The sequence below is a fragment of the Odontesthes bonariensis genome, chromosome 3, assembly GCF_027942865.1.
Source record: "Odontesthes bonariensis isolate fOdoBon6 chromosome 3, fOdoBon6.hap1, whole genome shotgun sequence".
NCBI lineage: Eukaryota > Metazoa > Chordata > Actinopteri > Atheriniformes > Atherinopsidae > Odontesthes > Odontesthes bonariensis.
The window spans coordinates 21,362,696-21,380,934 of NC_134508.1; the positions used below are offsets into that span (position 1 = coordinate 21,362,696).

Below are 18,239 nucleotides of genomic sequence, written 5' to 3' on the forward strand. Positions count from 1 at the left end.
CCGAGCGTATATGTTAAAGAGTGATTCGATCCCAAACTGCATTATCTGCGTGTGTCAGTCCAGTTTGAAGCTTGATTTACTACAACACGGGTCAGACTAACATATTAACATGCGTTTAAAAAGTCCAGTTTTGGTTGGACAAACACAAATTTATTTTTTTCTGGTGTCATGCAAAAGTTCTTGTTGAAGGACAAACTTTGGTCATGAGTGAGTACGTATGTGTTCACAGAGAAAGCCCTTATGACCACCAGAGGTGACAAAGTGCATATGAAAACAGCTATGGCTATTAAAGCTCCCCTTGTTTCATAGCGAGATTTTTCCAGCAGTCTTCTATATGCAGCTCCCACCTCTTATCCCACAGACACAGAGCTACTATCCTCACGTCTTTTCAAAGGCTTGTGAGACAGCTCAAAAGGCTTTGGTGCCTCGCTGAAAGCTGACTGGTTACGGCTGCTGAAATCAGGGATGGCTGCTATTTTTAGGATGTGAAATGTATCTGTAGCACACAAATCATGATGAAACATTTGTGTGTGTGTCAGTAAGCATTCACACACACCCACATATACAGGCACACACACACACAATCCTTCAGAAAACAGACACAAGGAATTGTGCAAGTTGAGATAAAAACTGGAGTAAATAATATGGCAAGTGTTTAAATTCACACTGTAAACGTACTGTCAAGTTTTCATGTCTTCTTAGCATAGTATTAGTATAGTAGTCCCACAAATCTGACAAAACAGTGTAGGTCAGTTATAAATCTATTTATGACATTTATTAAGTCGGATGGATGATGAAACTTCAGTGCGGCAGTGAGGGCAGCTTCAAGCTGTGGTATAATTAGGTGCTGATGCTTTGAAATGTAAGTGTTTAAGGACATTCATATTTAATGCAAAAGAAAAGTTCAGTCATATGTAGTTTTTTTCCGGCTCATACTGAACATATTTATAGTTTTCTGAATAGTCTCTTCTAAAAAAAAAAAAAAAAAAAAGACAAGCATGCATCAACAGAGTTAATTTCTTCTTGTTTTTGTTGTTGTTGTAAACACAATTTTTGGCCAAAAGTATGTGGGCTGTGAATTTTCTGTCGAGTTCTTTGGGGCAGTTTTTTTTTTTTTTTTTTTTTTTAATGGTTCATGCATAGCTAATCTGTCTGAGCAGATATCTGCATTGGAATATGCAGAATTTATATGCTAGAAACAAGGTTTTCATATAAAGCTTATTGGTTTCTGGGGTTTTTTTGTCCAAGAAGTGCTGACACACATTTGAGCAGGGTTTAGTTGAATGCATTTAAACAGTGGCGTAGAGAGCAAAAGATGCTATGTGCCTTTGTCAATATAGCAGCCATTAGCTATTGTCAGATGTCAGTTTAGTTTTTGTATTAGTTTTTTTCTAAATGTATTTGCATTCAGACAATGATGTCTGCAGGCTCCACCTGGAGCCCAAAAATCTTGGCCATTGTCCTAGGAACCAAAGTCATTACATTATAGTTGATGGGTTTCCAGAGTGGGGTAAAGCTTAATTCCCTATATGGGAAATCCTAATGCAAACTCCATATTATTGAACACAGGTAAACCTACCCCTGAGCTATTTTTGTCTTTTTGTAATGTCCTTGTAGTTTTTCCATTTTTTTTCCCTTCATTACATTTCATAGGAAAAATAATGCCGTTTACTGTAATCAGTGTTCTAATTAAGTTTCAGTGAACGTACACAATACCTGTATCAGCTTCTAAAAATGCTACTGTTACCATGAAATACTGGATGCTATAAATATAAGACTAACTAATCAATAATATTATTTCAGTAAAAATATAATTTCCCACTGTAGTACTAGCCCAAATGAGTGCCGTTATTGTTGATGTTGTAAGCTAATTTAGTTCTATATATAATAATTCCTGTGTCGTAAATATCCAAGCAAATCCTCTTGGGACTTTCAGTTGTAATGGACAGTTTTCTTATTTCAATATTAACTCTATTTACTGAGGTAAAGTATTGCTATGTTATGTCTCAGCAGTCAGTTGTTTTGGTAAGGCCCGCTACATCAAGGCAAGGAATCTTTGCACTCAAGTGCTCAAAACATCCACAAATATATATTTCAGTTTGGTCTGCAAGGATTTGGCCGCCTTGCACAGAGTAAAGATAACAGCTGTGTGGTTTGAACTCACACAGTTCAACAGGTTTCAGAATGTCATCGAAGCCCTTGCCCGCACGGTGTATTTTGCAAATGTTTATGCGTATTAATTCAACCGTTTAAACTCAAAACTTGAGACAAATCTGACAACATGCCAAAATTATGTCCTTGAAAAAGTGTGCTTGATTTGTTACGGCTGTTACACACATCCTCCACCAACACAAAGCGTACAGTTTGATGAGATTATGGAGATACGTTTTGAAATGAATTTAGGCAGAGGTATGGAAGTTGATGAAGCTGTGTGAAGCTAGGAGGAGTGCAATGAGGATGACAAGGATTGAGTGTGTCACCAACCTGGGGAAATCAGCCGGGAACAGCGAGCATGGATACACTCAGGGAAGGAGGAGTCATGGCCAACAAGCGGAAAATCCTCTCATTAATAAAATCTGCTGATGAAATTAGAACATCTAATAGGTCACACACCCACACACACACACTTGATCTTGTTCCTCGTCACCTTTTCCATTGAAAAAACATGTAAGGATTATTCAAATCCTATCTGATCCTATCTTTTCAGACAGCTAAGGTCACAGTTTCCAAAGACACATGTAAATGTTATGTGTTGTGAATGTAAACTAGCCAAATATCATTTACATTTGAACACTTTTAAAGGGATTATCGAATCAAATCAAATCAAATTTATTTACATAGCACATTTCATGTACAAACAATTCAAAGTGCTTTACATAAAATAAAAGCATAGCAGCAGGGAGTGTAAGAAGCATTAAAAATACATAAAAGAATATAAAGAGAAACAAATAAAATCATTTAAATTCATTTAAAAACAAGCAACAGTCTAGATAAGTTAAAAGATATTTCATGCATAGACACATGAGAAAAGAAATGTTTTTAACCTGGATTTAAAAATGTCTACATTTGGTGAAAGTTTAATCTCCACTGGCAGTTTGTTCCACTTGTTAGCAGCATAACAGCTAAATGCTGCTTCTCCATGTTTAGTCTGGACTCTGGACTGGACCAGCTGACCTGAGTCCTTGGATCTAAGAGCTCTGCTGGCTTTATATTCTCTGAACATATCACAGATGTATTTTGGGCCTAAACCGTTCTGGGATTTGTAAACCATCAGCAGGCTTTTAAAATCTATTCTGTGACTGACTGGAAGCCAGAGTAAAGATTTTAAAACTATAACAAATACTATAAAAACAAAATAATACGCCAAACTTTGTTTTTATTCAGACTCTTGGTTTATTAGAAATGCTCTTTAAGATAATCCGTAATACTACAGAAAGAGAAAGGTTTGCACCGCACAAATACACAAGCTTACACCTTCAACACGCAGTATAAAAAATGACTTTAAAAATAGCACCTTTTCTCTGACAGGTCAACATGCAGTCATGAAAGTAACACAACCTTCCCCAAAATAATACAAATATTATGTACAAAAGAATATTGTGCTTCATTCTTCATATTCAATACAAATTAGAGAGTAATGATTCAGTATATAAACACTTGCATAGTTATTTACGTTTTAATAAGTGTAACGAGTTTTGGGGAGAATGTCATGTCGTATTCAGGAGAAAAAAAGTGCTTTTCATTCTTTGCATAGATTCCATTTACATAGTCACTAGTGTCCTGGTTGGTTGTAATAGGATTTTTGGAGTGATGAACATTCATAAACATCTTTCTTTCAGAGCTCTATGTAAGGTCTTACCATGGTTTTTGAGTAACATGGGTATGTGCTCTGATAAAAACTAGGATACTGTGGTATGTAAAAATCGCATCCGGATTTTTGGACATTCTCTGCAGGTGAAGATCATCATGGTTGGGATGATGAGAAAGATTAAACTCAACTGTACGCAGAGGATCAGAAACCATGGTTCTTTACTGACCGTGACTACAGAGATATGAATACCTAGATTTCTCAAATTCCATGCGATCATATCTGAAATATGATAAAAACCTGAAAAAGATTCAAAACCTGGAGACTGCTGTGCATGTAAAAAGACTCATACCCAGCATTAGGAAACTTGCAGTTTGAGTATTTAAAATGTTTGGAAGGGCATACAAGTCTTTTTGATTAAATTACGTTACTTAACAGAAAAGAAAAAAGTATATCATATCATACCGTATACACAAAAACTGAAGCCAAGTCTATAAACTAGTTGCTTAATTTCTGTATACAGACTATATTTATGATTTACAGTAAACAGGTAACATTCTATGTGATTGTTGTTAAGAGTGGGATCATTTTAAACGGGGTAAACGTTAACATCATGCTTTGCAGATAGCTTATATTTTTAGTAGTTTAAATGAGTTCACTTTTGGAAGAACGCAGCAATGTCTGCAGCAGCTGCCTCTCAAACTGCCTCATCGAAAAGATGGGATTTCTTATAAATTACCAGCTTACTGTCTCACCAAAGCAGGAATGGCAAATCAGAATATTCATTCTTAATGCTGGCAAGTTGTTTCTTTGTTGAAGGACATGAAATAGTGATCAGATGATCAGTTAGATCAGTGCTTTCAGAACCCAAAACTCACTTAAATTTTCTACTTTATCAAGAAGTATAGAGTCAGTTAAATGGTCCTTTAAAAGTTCAGAAAACAAGTAGTCCCGTCATTTTACAAAATGCAGTGTGTTCCTATTCGGACAGAGAACCTTCATGTGATTTCTGACTTTAGACCCATTTCTTTTGTCATTACTCCACTGCGTGAGTGCAAGAATGGCGCAGAAACAAATTCCCCTCCTGTGTACTTTCTCTTTGATTTGAATTGCCTTGTTCGGTTTTGCTTGATAAATGCACACATACATCATACACCTGAATGTCATGACATATTGGGATTTCATTGTTTCTTTGAAGAGTCCTTTCTCTCAGGCAGACTGTTTGGATAGCATACTACTTCAATAGAAAAAGTAATAATAATAATAATAATGAAAGTCCTGGCACATGTTTTATTTAATTAATTCTCTGAAATATTTGTCGTACAAACAAGGGTAAAAATATTCATACACTCACGCAGCTCAGTAAATCAGTAGTTCTGAAAAAAATGTACCTAAAGGTTCTTAACATCCCCATAGTGATTATGAGAAAAGAATTCAACTGTAGCTTCTCTGGGCCATCATAAACAAGGGTTTGCTGTCCAGCACTCAGTGTCCAAGTCCAAGGAACTCAGTGCAGATATTAGAAAGAAGATTGTGGCTTTACAAGTCAAGATGGTCTCTCAGAGCCACTTCTAAACAACCGCAGATTCAAAGATCACCAATTAACGACAGCTTTGTGAAAGAACAAGTTAATCTAAGAAGGTTTGGAAGATGACACATGACTGTTACCCTAAGTTGGGAGGAATTTGCTTTGGATGGTCTGGAACAACACAGGAACCACCAAGGCAAAGGCCTTCAATGTAACATCAGTGTTACCGTCTTCTGTCCACCAAATATTCAGTGTGCCGTGCAGATACTTTTGACCCGTGTTGCTTAGAAAAAACAAAGACTTAATAGAAATAATTGAAAATGTTGCCATGACACTCATTCAGACCTCTGACCATAACTATAGGAGAAATAATTGTGGAAGCACATCAATAACTTGGACTTCCCTTGTATTTTCTCTTGGATTTGCAAAGCAGTTTGATTATGAGTCAACAGTCTCGCTTGTCATTAATGTTGGATGGGGTGATGTCTTGCACTGCTGAATTGATTTCTGGGTGTGTTGCTTTGCTTTGCTTGTGTCGCTTGGGATGGAAGGTTATATTAAGAATTGTTCAACTTTTTCAAGGAGCAGCAGATGCGCCAGACAATCAAAGTGTGTGTCTGATAGTCCCTGCAATTTTACTACTGCAGTATTTTTAGTCTCAAGAAAACATTTTGTCTTTTGGGGGAAGGAGGTAAAAGAAACAATAAATAAACAAAAACACTGATATTTGACAAAATGTTCTATAAAATCTATTTAAATGCCTTCCTGTGGCAGAAGATGAGCTGGTCACAATCATCATACCATCGTTGAAGGATGAAGACCTGCACAACAGACCACTTGTTAGTTTGTGACCATTTGTTAGTTTGAAATGTTAAACATGAACAAGTTCATGTGGTTTCTTTTGTACCTTTTGCCTTGCCAAGGCACCCTTCCTCACACTCCTCCTGGTGGAGGAAGCGGTTCTCGTTTCCTTCACAGCCACTATAGATGAAAGGCCTACAGGCTTGAACCTGACTGTTAAAGTACCAGCGCAGAGTGTATCGTCCACAGCTCCCCTCATCCATGGGTAGCAGGCACAGGTCTGCTGGATCTGCGGAACACAGACGCACACGCGAGTGGTGGGCATGTACAAACACAAACAGAAAGAGAGACTAGCAGACTGTACAAACTGGAGAAGAAGCAGAGAAGAATTAGAAGAATTAGGAGCCACTGAACCCAAATCAAACACACATGGTCACTCCAATCACCAAACCAGTCAATGCCTATTTAGGCAAAACAACACATTGGCACAAATGTGTTCATCTTTTTCTTCTGGCTTTTATGTAACAGAATGCATGCTTTCTTCTTTTTTTTTTAAGTCACAAATAACTAATGAATTTATATTTATAGTAATGTTCAAAAACAAGTCAACAACTAAACAGCCAATGCAGCCTTAGACATGCAGACAGAGCCAGATACCAGACAAGCATGATGGCAGAATTAACCCTGAATGTATCCCCCAAACAGGACAGCAACGCACGGGCTGGTTTACCTTCCCCTTTGACTCTCCTCGTGGACCTGACTGTTCTGGACTTCCCTGCTGTCAGAGGTGTAACTTTGACTGTTTTCTGACCATCAACTCTTGCTGTTTTCTGAGCGCTCGCTGGTTTTTTTTTTGGTTCGACTTTGACTGTTCTCTCAGAATCCTTTTTGTCATCCTCACCTGCCGACGCACACAAAAACATCCACACCAAAGCGCGGGCACACACAGTCGCACAGCATACGGAACAAATACATTAAATCGAGCCAGTGGAAATAAGAGAAACACAGTAGTATGACAGCAGGGGACTGGGACTGACTACACTGTTAAGAGTAAACGGCCAAAGTCTCAGGATGGCGTGTGTGCTTGCTGCAGTCTGTGCTGTTGCTGAAATGCAGACACTTAAGATGAGACACTCCACAAGCTCCAACTAGATTGTGGACATGAGCGAACATTTGACACGCTACAAGAGTTAGATCAATGACGAAACAATGTTCTAATATCACAAACAAAGATTCCTAAAAACAGACTGTGCCACTGTTATACTATTTTACTGTTTGAAACCCCAAATACCATCAGTGTGGTTGGTTGACTGCGTGGAGAAATAGAGCAGCTCATCCGTAGGGTCGTCCAGGGCCTCGATGGAATAAATGTGCTCGTAGTCCGGGTCGTTGGTGTTCACCACCACATGCAGCTCACGACCTGAAGGAGGAGCAGCATCCCACAGGTCAAAATCCTTCACTTGACTCTGAAACTGTTCAACCTGCAGATAGACTGAATGGCCTTGACAACATACAGCACCATAAAAAAATGTTCAAGTTTTCCCACATTTTTACAATGTGTCACACTTTCAAAATATTTAAAATCTGTTTTTTTTTTATTTATTTATTTTTTATCATAAGTGAACACACAGCTTCTCCAAAAACCAGGGTTTTGGAGTGCATTCACGTACAGTTCATGTTAATATGTTGACACTTGACACTGAGTGCTGGTGCAATGTAGTTCTAAATGACGGTACACTTACAGGAACTATGGCTTCTTCTTTACTTGACAAATAAAGGCCCCTCATACCAAATTTCTGTTTGGCTCTTGATGGACAGAACTTTTGATGCTTTAGAAATGCTTTAGTGTCCTCCTCCAGATCTGTGCCTTCACATGAATTTGTGTTGCAGGTTTACAGAAAAATGTCTACCCTTTCATTTGGTTTTCACACTGATATACATCCTCAAATCTGAGCTCTTAAAGGCAAATATGTGCCTTTTATAAGTATGTCCAATGAATTCAGTTAGACACAGATGGAATCATTTCAAGTTGTAGAAACATTTCAAGGAGAGAGGCCCTCTTTAGATCTTAAGTAGGTGCTCTAAGACCACAAGAAAAACCATATAGAACATAACAGTACTGTGATGGAAAATATAATGGTTAAATGTTGGCTTTGTTCAAAACAACTTTTAACATGAACCTTAGAAATTGAAACAAAACACGCAGGAAAAGACCCACAGTGTCTTCAACACTTTATTACGCCAATATATATGATGGAAGAATTTACGCTGGATCATGACTTTTCTATGAGCCACCAAATGCTTATCTACTGGCGGAAGAATTGGAAGCAGAAACAAAGCCATTAAATTCATTCCCAAGAAGACCTCAGACTGCCAATGCTGCAAAAGTTGCTCTGACGACTTGACAGTAGAGGTTCTGATACCTTTGGAAATGGGAATTAGTTACAGACTCCAAAACTTGTTTTTGTGGAAGAGCTGAAAGGATGTGAAAACTTTCCATCGGCACAAAAGCCAACAAGTAAAGGTACAGAGTCAGCTAAATAGACACGCTATAGCTGTATTTGTCTATATACAATTCGACAAATACATTATTTGTCGGTGGGCCACAAATGGAGTTCTCTGTTTTCTTGCTCAGAAAACCACCGAATATGCAGAGATCTTCGATTGTAGCACCACAAGTTTAACTTTTTGTTAAGGCAAGCACACACACAAACAGACTGAGGCCAACGGCAGAGCAATGGAGGAAACACTCACCCTTCTCCCCCTTCAGTACCAGTTGTTGCTCTGTTGCAGGCTGAGCCCTGACTGCGGGCTGGGACCGAGTTTCGAGGCCTGAACCTGGGAGAGCCGGACAAGGCGGGGAGCAAACAGGGGCGCCAAAGAAGCAAAGGGAGGATTCGGAGAACAAGAGGGACCATTGGAGTATTACACAGGAGGAAAGGGGGGCAGAGAAGCAAAATGATGTAAAAAGGGGAAGGACAGGACACTCTGGTAGTAATGTGGTGTTTGAAAGTCTCTAAACTTTTATTTTATTTCTGCATAAATATGACCTTAAATGCTTCAATCTTCACAGAAGTGCTTTAAAAGAACCTAATCAAACAAATGGAAAAAAATTACTTCAATCTATTTACCGAGGAAAATTAGCCGTTATCGCACATCATAAGAGAGTGTGTGAACCTCTTGGATTATCAGTTGATTGGAAGGTGAAATCTGACTAATTTGTTTTCTATCAATGTTTTTTTTAAACAGGTCTAAGTGCAAATCACTGATGGAATAATGCATTTGAAATTGTATCAGTGAATTCTAAAGGAAACAATGTCAGCACTTCTGTAACTGAACAGGATCGCTATAAAAAAAAATGGGTCATGAAATAATACAGCACCAAGCAGACATGCCTATCACAGAACTGCTAAAGAAGAAGAAAGTCGATGTTTTTAAATGACAAAGCCAAAACCCTGACCTTAATCTGATTAAAAAAAAAAAAGGATGCGGGAGGAAATGAAGAGAGCATGTTGAAAACTGAAGCTTTTCTGTACAGAGGAAAGGTCTAAAATATAGCTGATCAACACTCACCTGAATAATTTAATGGCAGTTATTACTGCAAGAAGGGGTCACATCAAATATAGAAAACAAAGGTTCGCAGACGTTTGCCTCGCACAGATATGTCACGTCGGACAATATTTGATGATAAATAAATGACAAATGTAATATTTTTGTTTCCCTTTTGTAGATTTTTTTTTTTTTAAATGACTTTTAGGACTTGTGTGAAAATCTGATTATGTTTCAGTCATATCTAAGCAGAAATTCTTGAAGCTTCACAAACTTTCAATCACCACCTGCATAACATTAAGACACATGAGGCAACAACACCCCCCAAAGCACCACAAACATCATTCCACCAATCCAACACAGACACCAGCTGAAAGAATTCAAACAGTGTTTGCAAGATTGTTCAAAGTGGGACAATCCTGACAAAACTAGGCTGTAATCCTTTAAAGACTCAAGTCACGGCTGTAAAGACTTGTGTCATTCAGGTCAAACTCTTTTTTGACCCGACAGAAGACTGAAAATTAAAATCATAACTGAGTTCTTCATTCTGAAATAGGAAGACATTTCTTGGGCAATAATACATTAATGAAACATGAAGGAAAATTTGGTTTGGCCACGTTTTCTGTAATGCTGCATATTCATCAGCAGCCCGCCTCAGCGTCACATCTCATCCTGCTATAATTGCTGCTGCATAACACTGATGAGCTCCTGCATCCATTACCAGCTCAGACATCAAACATATGGATACAATTGAGACATATTTAAACTTTGTTGATCATTTTGGAATTCTTTAACTAGTAGCATTTTATTAATAGCCTATTTTTATTGGAAGAAATGCTAATTATTGCTGCCTTAAAATTTTTTCTCTATTTTCTCTCCCTTCGTATCACTGCGTGCTGCCACCTGCCGACAGCTGTGCCTGTTACGGTGTTTACTGCTCGGAAGCAGGGGACTGCTCGGTCTGCACTTCGGTCTGCATGGTCTACACAGCACTAATATTGCTAATATTGGATGTCATACAGCTTCATGTCAAAAGAGGCAAACTATCCTTTTAAGACAGGACAAATGCATGGGGCCTTAAGTTCTTTGAAAGTCTATCTGAAGAAAAACCTGGGAAAACTTCAGTTTTTTCTAATGAATACCAACCAAAGGAAATTACTTGACCTTTTTTCTTTAGTTAAAATAAATTCCCATTTTACCCACTAATTTAGCAACAAACAAGTTGCTAAACAAGCATATGCTCTCTAACACATATGCTGCTACAGACTCTGTAGCAGCATATGTGCGACAGTATAATGCTGGGACTCGTGTTAAATCGCAGCCCTTCTGCGCCCCTCTTTTTTTCTGCTGCAGTTGGGTGGCACACTTACCTCCACATGCTGAGGATCAGACAAATGGACCGGAGGGAAGCAGAAAGAGATGAAACAATGAAGGTCAGTTTTAAGAGTCACCGCTGCTGTATTCTACAGCTTCACTCAAAAAGTTCATGATAAAGTTTAGCTGAGAATGTGACTCACACATTATGTGATCACCATGTGATGTTCAACTTTGGGACAATGCTGTTACAAATGAGCAACACAAGCTGCATGAAAGACTCACCGCAGTGCTGATTCATCTCGGAGCGAACATACTGTCTGATCTCATCCTCCTGAATTCAAAACAGAGGACAAACAGGGTACGACTCTATGACAAACAACCCAAATATCAACTCTGTGGACGTGTGTGTATGTGCCATTTGGTGTCTTCAGACTGGACCCCGAGGTAAGGATCCCGCACTGACCGTCATGCCTGGCTCTCCTCTGTCTCCCTTGGCTCCATCTGGCCCCATCTCTCCCTGCAACATGGACAGGTATTAAGATGCATATCACCCACAGAGAGGATTCCAGTGACTTATTTTCTTCGACTCAGATCAGGTGGAGTAACAATCAAAGCTTAAACGAGGAAAATGAAACAGGAGGATGCAGCTTTTCTGAAAAGAAGTTTAACATTTCACATTTAAAGTGCACTTTATTTGTTTTAAACAAGGGGCACTGGAACCTCCCGACCTCGGCCAGTACTGCCCCATTAATGATGTTTGTAAAGAGACAAGCGTGACACTGACCAACTCCCCTCGCTCCCCTGGGATCCCTGGGACGCCACGTGGACCGACCATGGCAGGACCAATTGGACCTCTCTCCCCCTGACACACACAGACAAAACAAACAATGTAATACACAGCACATACACTGTAGTGTGATAAGCACTGTCAGTAACTTCTCTAAACAGCATTGTCCCACTCCCTTGCATGGATCATCTGTAAACATGCTGTCATTGAAAACCCTCATCCCATGTTATCACATTGTTTTTTTCTCTCCAAACAGAGCACAGCGCATATAATCAAACTCCTAACCACATTACCTTGAATACTAATTGATTTTAACCATTTTCAGGTGATATGTGTTTGTGTAATAAAAGAGGATATGACCTAAAGTGATTGTGACTTTATATCAATGTCTACTTAGTTCAAATCACAGGCATAACTAAGGTATACGCAACTAATGCAACTCATGATCTCATTTCTGAACCGAGCTCTCTGCACCATTGTGTCACATACTCGATGATGCTCTTTTTAAAAATAATACAAATAGATAGTCAAATAGATCTTGTTTAACTACAAGGTCGGAGATGAAGCAGAAAAGCCAGTCAAACTTGGGGCCTATCAAAATGCCAATCGTCATGAAGCAACACCAAGCAATAAAAAATGAGCCAGGTGAAGAAGAAAGAGGACCGAAAAGGCGAGAGAAATACAAAGATTGTAATCTTTTCATATCAGTCTTTACATCATACTTCTCATGTCAAAACTGTCAAAAGTTGTATCTTTGTTGCCACCACACCATTCAGAGACCTGACTAGTGCTGTTTTGTGAGAGTGGTGATGTAAATGATGCATTTATCTTTTCTTATCTTTGTTGCACAGTCCCTTTCTTTGCTAGATTACCATCAAATCTGTGCACAGTCAAAGCTGATGCTGTCATCGTTGTAACAAGGGACTACTGAAGTGCTTTTATCCTCTCTCATCTTCCATTTAAAAGACCTCTACACCTATAGATAAGTTAAGTGACGAAGAAGGACCTACAATCACGATGTCAAAGTAAAGAAAGTCACCTTCTGTCCCTGAAGCCCCTCAGGGCCTTTAACACCAGCTGGTCCTTGTAGGCCAGTCAAGCCGGGGGGCCCATCCACACCTCTGGAACCAGGAGGACCAGGCACACCAGGCGGTCCCTGTGTGAAGCATAGACACTTTTAACTGTGGATTTCACATTTCGTGTATTGCAGTGAGGATGTATGAATATGGAGATGAGGCACAGCGTGTGGTCTACCTTAAGATCTTTATGTATGACATTGTGCTGCTACAGCAGTGGCTGAAGTTAGAGACTCACCCGTTCACCTTTCTCTCCTTGACTCCCTTTGGGTCCAGAAACTCCGTCGATACCACGTTCGCCCTATAATCACAAAGAAAAATAGTTATATAGTGAATTTGGAATATTTTCCTACGAAAAAAACCCAAAAACGAGTATTGTATAATACCTTGGGGCCAACTAGTCCCTCTTTTCCAGGGTTCCCAGGAGCCCCTAGAGGTCCGACATCCCCCTGGAAAACAAACAGAATGCCTGACAACAACCAATCCATGTTATACGCCTTATAATGCCTGTTTTTCAGCAGATATAAACCGTACCTGCTCCCCTTTTCTCCCTGGCAGGCCTGATCGTCCATGAATCCCAGCATCCCCCTGAACACATACACACTATGTGAACACATCTAAAGGATAGAGTGACTATCATTTCACCAACTGGCAGTCTCACATACCATTAGCTGGTCATCGCTGCCATTATTTGAAACAATAAGAATGAAATGAACACCATGAAACTTTATTCATGTCTACAGCACCTATATTCCCCCTCCATTTACCATTTCTATGTCTCACCGGCTCACCTTATCTCCTTTGGGTCCATCGCTTCCACAGATCCCCTTGGGTCCGCGGTCACCCTGGAAACACAAAGATCATCATCGACATATACACATAAAAAAAAAAGAAGATTGTGAGTCATTGAGTGGGGGGAAAAATGCACCCGAGCATGGAGCCCATCCATACAGACTGTTCTTTTACTTGCCACTCAGGCACTTCAGAAAGCACTTACACACACCATGAACATAAAACACCTTGCAGGAAGTTTCCATCAACAGCGGGTAAGACACAGTATTGGATGCAGTTTTTTTCCTGGTATTACGTGTTCAGACAGTAACGACGAGCAAAAGTAAAATAGGATATACAGCTGCAGAGCGCTCCGAGAATGTTGATGACGTCAAGCCCAGTCATGGTAAATCCACCTACACAGTGCCGATGCCACAGTTTTTTTTTTATTTTTTATTAAGTAATTTTTTGGGCTTTTTATGTCTTTATTGGATAGGACAGTGGAGAGAGACAGGAAGCAGGGGGCAGAGAGAGGGGGAATAACATGCAGAAAAGGGCTGTCCGATGCGGCCAGCAGCAGCGAGGACTATAGCCTCTTGTACATGGGGCGCCTGCTCAACCCACTACTCCACGGACCACCCCAGCCACATCAGAGTTTTACATCTCACACTGGTATTACTTTCACAAGGACATGATGAACATTGGCTGTACACAGATGTTTTTAGATATTTTAGATTGACTTGTAATAAATTTGACATTTCACAATTACATTAAAACAGTGAAGATTTGATTCTGAAATCAATCAATCAATCAATCAATCAATCAATCAATCAATCAATCAATTAATATATATACACATCTAATAAGTATATCTAATAAAAGTGTGTATGTATCCCCTCAACTTACTTACTTTCAACCCAATGACAAAAACAAAAATCTGCTCTCCAGACCAGAATCCAGAACAGGCAAACACAAGACACTCTACCAGTAATACTGACCTTGAAAATACTGCCCTCCTAGTACTTTTCACCATTAAATACCTTCCAAGGCAGTTGCTCAGTCGGTTTTACTAAGCACTGAGAGTGACACGTCTTAAATGTTAGCCTATAGACAATAAAGTGTTCTCACCTGTTGTATTGACAAGCTGTTTGAAATGACCATACACACAACTCTCTACCATTGCTTCGAAATGCTGAAAGGTGCATTTCCTGCCTAGAATGCGCACACATCCCATCCAAGGCCTTTCTGAGATTAGAGGATTCAATCAAGTAAAATATAAAGAGACAAAAAGCCTAGTCTGCCACCACGCCTTTACAAAAACGCCAACTTTGATCTTTAATTTGTTTATTAAATGAGACATTATTCAAATGAATGAATGAAGTGAAAGGATATGGGTGTTAAATCACAGCAAAATCCCAATTTTAGTACATTAATCATCATAATGCTGGGTTGAAAGCCAATATTCTGCATGTATTTGTGTGACACAATTTGTGTTAATCCTCCGGAGTCACATATTTTTATGCTATTAGCTAGTGGTGACTGTCATCACCCACTCATGAAAAACACTGAAAGTATGAAATATGTAATGAATGAACAGGCACTCATACACAAAAAGAAATTACCTTGATTCCTCTCGTTCCTATGATACCAATTTCTCCCTTGCCCCCTTTATACCCTGCTAGTCCATCTTTTCCAGGTAAACCCTGAAAGAAAAAAAAAGACATTATACCTCCTCAGATCCACTAAAGAGAGAAATCTAAACAGAGATCAGCAAAAAATACTAACCGATTCACCAGGTACTCCAGGTTGGCCTGCTTCTCCCTGCAGAGATAAAGCAATACTACAGTAAATACACAGTTAAATCACAGCCTGAGCTGACAGATCTGGTGGTAAAACTGATGCTGATTTAATCACAAGAATCACCAAGGAACATTGTCACTTGCCTTTTGTCCACCAGGGCCACGGGCTCCAGGGAATCCAGTGGATCCTCGTTCTCCAGGTTCTCCCTGCTGACCCTGATGTCAAATAAACACAAATATCGAAATGAGGATATTGATAATCTAAGTCTTTAAAATTACATTTTGTTTTAAGTTTTTGGTCACTGGAATACCACTATATATCACAAAGTTTGGAACTTTTTCAAAGTTAAATCCCAACTGATTTGATTTGGGTTGAACAACCCCTCGACGCACCATCCTCAACAGTAATCAGGCAAACCAAATGAATGAGTTCACATTGTAACTGAATGGAACAAAGAAGCTAAGACAACCAACCGTCTGTGAGTTATTTTTTTTTTATATAGACCCATCAATCAACAAACCTGCAGCTAAATTTACCTGCTGTCCTGTTGGACCCTCTTGACCTTTCACCCCCTTTTCTCCTTGTGTACCTTTGGGTCCTCTGTCACTCTGATTAAAAACATCAGTTAAATCCATCAGAAGTAAAAACCCATATATGGTACATTACTAAAAAAAAAAAGCATTGCGGGGGATTTTGGTGTCGACTAACTGTTTCTCCTTTGTTGCCTTTTTCTCCAGGAGGTCCCCCCACCAGCACAGTGTCCCCCTGTAAGAGACAGTAAAGCTGTCAGCATCTGGCCGCACACCTAAAGATAATAAAACCACTCGGAATATTTTTATCTTGGTATCCTTTCTTACACCGTGTGACTTTTTAAATATCGCAGCTCATCAGTATTGTGTATTCATATATTCCTCCTGCTTTGAGCTGAATAATTCTGTTGAAAGCACCGTTTCAAAACAGCCACCGTTGACAAAAAGGAGTCTTATTCTCCATTTTTCCATCTATTTCTCTTTACAAATAAAAACACGCAAAAGCAAAAGAATGAGCGGCAGTAGGGCTTATCGGATATTAAAATGCACACACCTTCTCTCCCTTGTCACCTGGCAGCCCACCGTCTCCCTGTGAAAAAACAAAACAAAAGGGACTGAGAGTAAAACATTTCATTCAAGCATTTCAATTTGTTTCGCTACTTTAGATGAGCAGAACGCTCAGGGGATGAGCTACATGATGACATGTACGAATGGGAAAAGAATAGCTAGTATTCACCTTCTCTCCCCGAATGCCTCTAATCCCAGATGGACCCTGATGGATACACACAAACACAAACACACACACTGTGTACTTGTATGGCTCAACAGTGAAAATGACTACAGTGTGAATGTTTCTGCATACGTGTGAGTTTTTCCAGGTTAGACAACAAATCCCAGGAAATGGCACAAAAAAATCCCAACAAAGTCAGGACTCTTTGAGTAGTGAAGTTAGTTTAGATTAAGTTAAAGTTTGACTTGCTTTAAAATTGTGACACTGTGAGAAAGGGACAGACCTAATTCATAGGTTGTTTACAGTCCAGGAAACACATTTGCGTCCTGGCTATTCAATTGAGTAATTATATGATTTATGCCTGTGCGCTTTCTTTGTGCCTTTGACAGACTGAGTGATGCATAAAAATGGAAGCTTTCAATATTTACTGATGGTCCTCTCCCCCCATCCAAGCCAGATCGACCCTCCTCGCCCTAAGATACAACAGGCAAAAGAAGATGTGCAAATACACCAATGTCAGTTTCTTCTTTTCTAAAGGTAAATTCACACAAGAACACAAGCTCCAGTGACTGGTGTAACCAATGTCTCACTCTGGGTCCTGGATCTCCTCTCTCTCCTCTTGCCCCAGGAATGCCGACACCAACTTCCCCCTAATAACAGAAATGATATCAATACCCCTCGAAAAACATTCAGAAATAGTGTGTGTGTGTGTGTCACTGCGGATAGTCCACCTTGTCCCCTTTGACCCCGTTAGTACCAGGAGAGCCCTAGAAAACAGAACATCACTCACATTAATCACAAATTTCGCCAACATCAAAGATTTATATGGAAGCTCTTAGGAAGCCTTATAACAGTGTAATAAGAACAGTAACTCACTGCCTGTCCAGGAGGTCCAGGAGGACCAGGAGCGCCAGCATTTCCTGCACGTCCTGCAAATCCTTGGAGACCCTGAAAATGGGAGCAGGATATTTGTAAATCTTTCCAGACCGATTAAGATAAATATGAAGCATGCATTTCTTTTTATCCACCAACCCTCTCCCCTGGGACTCCAGGAGGTCCTGACTGTCCATTTTCTCCTCTCACACCAACCAGCCCAGGATCCCCTGACTTTCCCTGCAGCCCTGGAGGACCAGCTGGACCAGGAAGCCCTGGATCTCCCTGGAATGCAATTAGAGATTTTATCCTGTGGGCATGTCCAATAAGTCACACTATGACTGGACAGATAAAAACATAGATCTTTATCTGCTAAAACACATGCTGTTACTCACCTTCAAACCTAGAGGCCCAATACGACCCGGCGGACCTGCCAGTCCAATGCCTTTCTCTCCCTGCAGCACAGTTTTTGTCATTACTGTCACGTTGAAATGTGTCTGAATTCAGACAAGTAAATTAAGGACATGACAAAAGCTCACCTTATCTCCTTTCGACCCAGGAGATCCCTGTGGCCCCTGCATGTAAAACAAAAAGATGCTGCTAGAAGAAATATTCTTCTGGTAGATTTTGAACTGTGTATCTTATCAGATTAAAAAAAAAAAACAGCAG

General features: G+C 39.7%; 1 protein-coding gene across 1 annotated transcript in view; it reads right to left on the reverse strand.

Annotated features, from left to right (window-relative positions):
* Window positions 1-3,391: 3,391 nt before the first annotated feature.
* Window positions 3,392-18,239, reverse strand: part of col7a1 (collagen, type VII, alpha 1) — a 64,265-nt gene continuing 49,417 nt past the window's right edge. Inside the window, exons 92-119 of the mRNA XM_075459984.1 lie at window positions 18,110-18,145; window positions 17,966-18,025; window positions 17,730-17,855; window positions 17,574-17,645; window positions 17,429-17,464; window positions 17,288-17,347; window positions 17,126-17,170; window positions 16,704-16,739; window positions 16,521-16,556; window positions 16,146-16,202; window positions 15,974-16,045; window positions 15,581-15,652; window positions 15,423-15,458; window positions 15,260-15,340; window positions 13,658-13,711; window positions 13,401-13,454; window positions 13,253-13,315; window positions 13,105-13,167; window positions 12,830-12,946; window positions 11,788-11,865; window positions 11,467-11,520; window positions 11,286-11,334; window positions 11,057-11,065; window positions 8,892-8,975; window positions 7,429-7,557; window positions 6,868-7,038; window positions 6,244-6,426; window positions 3,392-6,157 (exon numbers count right to left, since the gene is read on the reverse strand). Of these exons, the coding sequence (XP_075316099.1) occupies window positions 6,132-6,157; window positions 6,244-6,426; window positions 6,868-7,038; window positions 7,429-7,557; window positions 8,892-8,975; window positions 11,057-11,065; window positions 11,286-11,334; window positions 11,467-11,520; window positions 11,788-11,865; window positions 12,830-12,946; window positions 13,105-13,167; window positions 13,253-13,315; window positions 13,401-13,454; window positions 13,658-13,711; window positions 15,260-15,340; window positions 15,423-15,458; window positions 15,581-15,652; window positions 15,974-16,045; window positions 16,146-16,202; window positions 16,521-16,556; window positions 16,704-16,739; window positions 17,126-17,170; window positions 17,288-17,347; window positions 17,429-17,464; window positions 17,574-17,645; window positions 17,730-17,855; window positions 17,966-18,025; window positions 18,110-18,145 (1,959 nt within the window). The 3' untranslated portion in view covers window positions 3,392-6,131. The remainder of the gene's footprint in view (window positions 6,158-6,243; window positions 6,427-6,867; window positions 7,039-7,428; window positions 7,558-8,891; window positions 8,976-11,056; window positions 11,066-11,285; window positions 11,335-11,466; window positions 11,521-11,787; window positions 11,866-12,829; window positions 12,947-13,104; window positions 13,168-13,252; window positions 13,316-13,400; window positions 13,455-13,657; window positions 13,712-15,259; window positions 15,341-15,422; window positions 15,459-15,580; window positions 15,653-15,973; window positions 16,046-16,145; window positions 16,203-16,520; window positions 16,557-16,703; window positions 16,740-17,125; window positions 17,171-17,287; window positions 17,348-17,428; window positions 17,465-17,573; window positions 17,646-17,729; window positions 17,856-17,965; window positions 18,026-18,109; window positions 18,146-18,239) is intronic.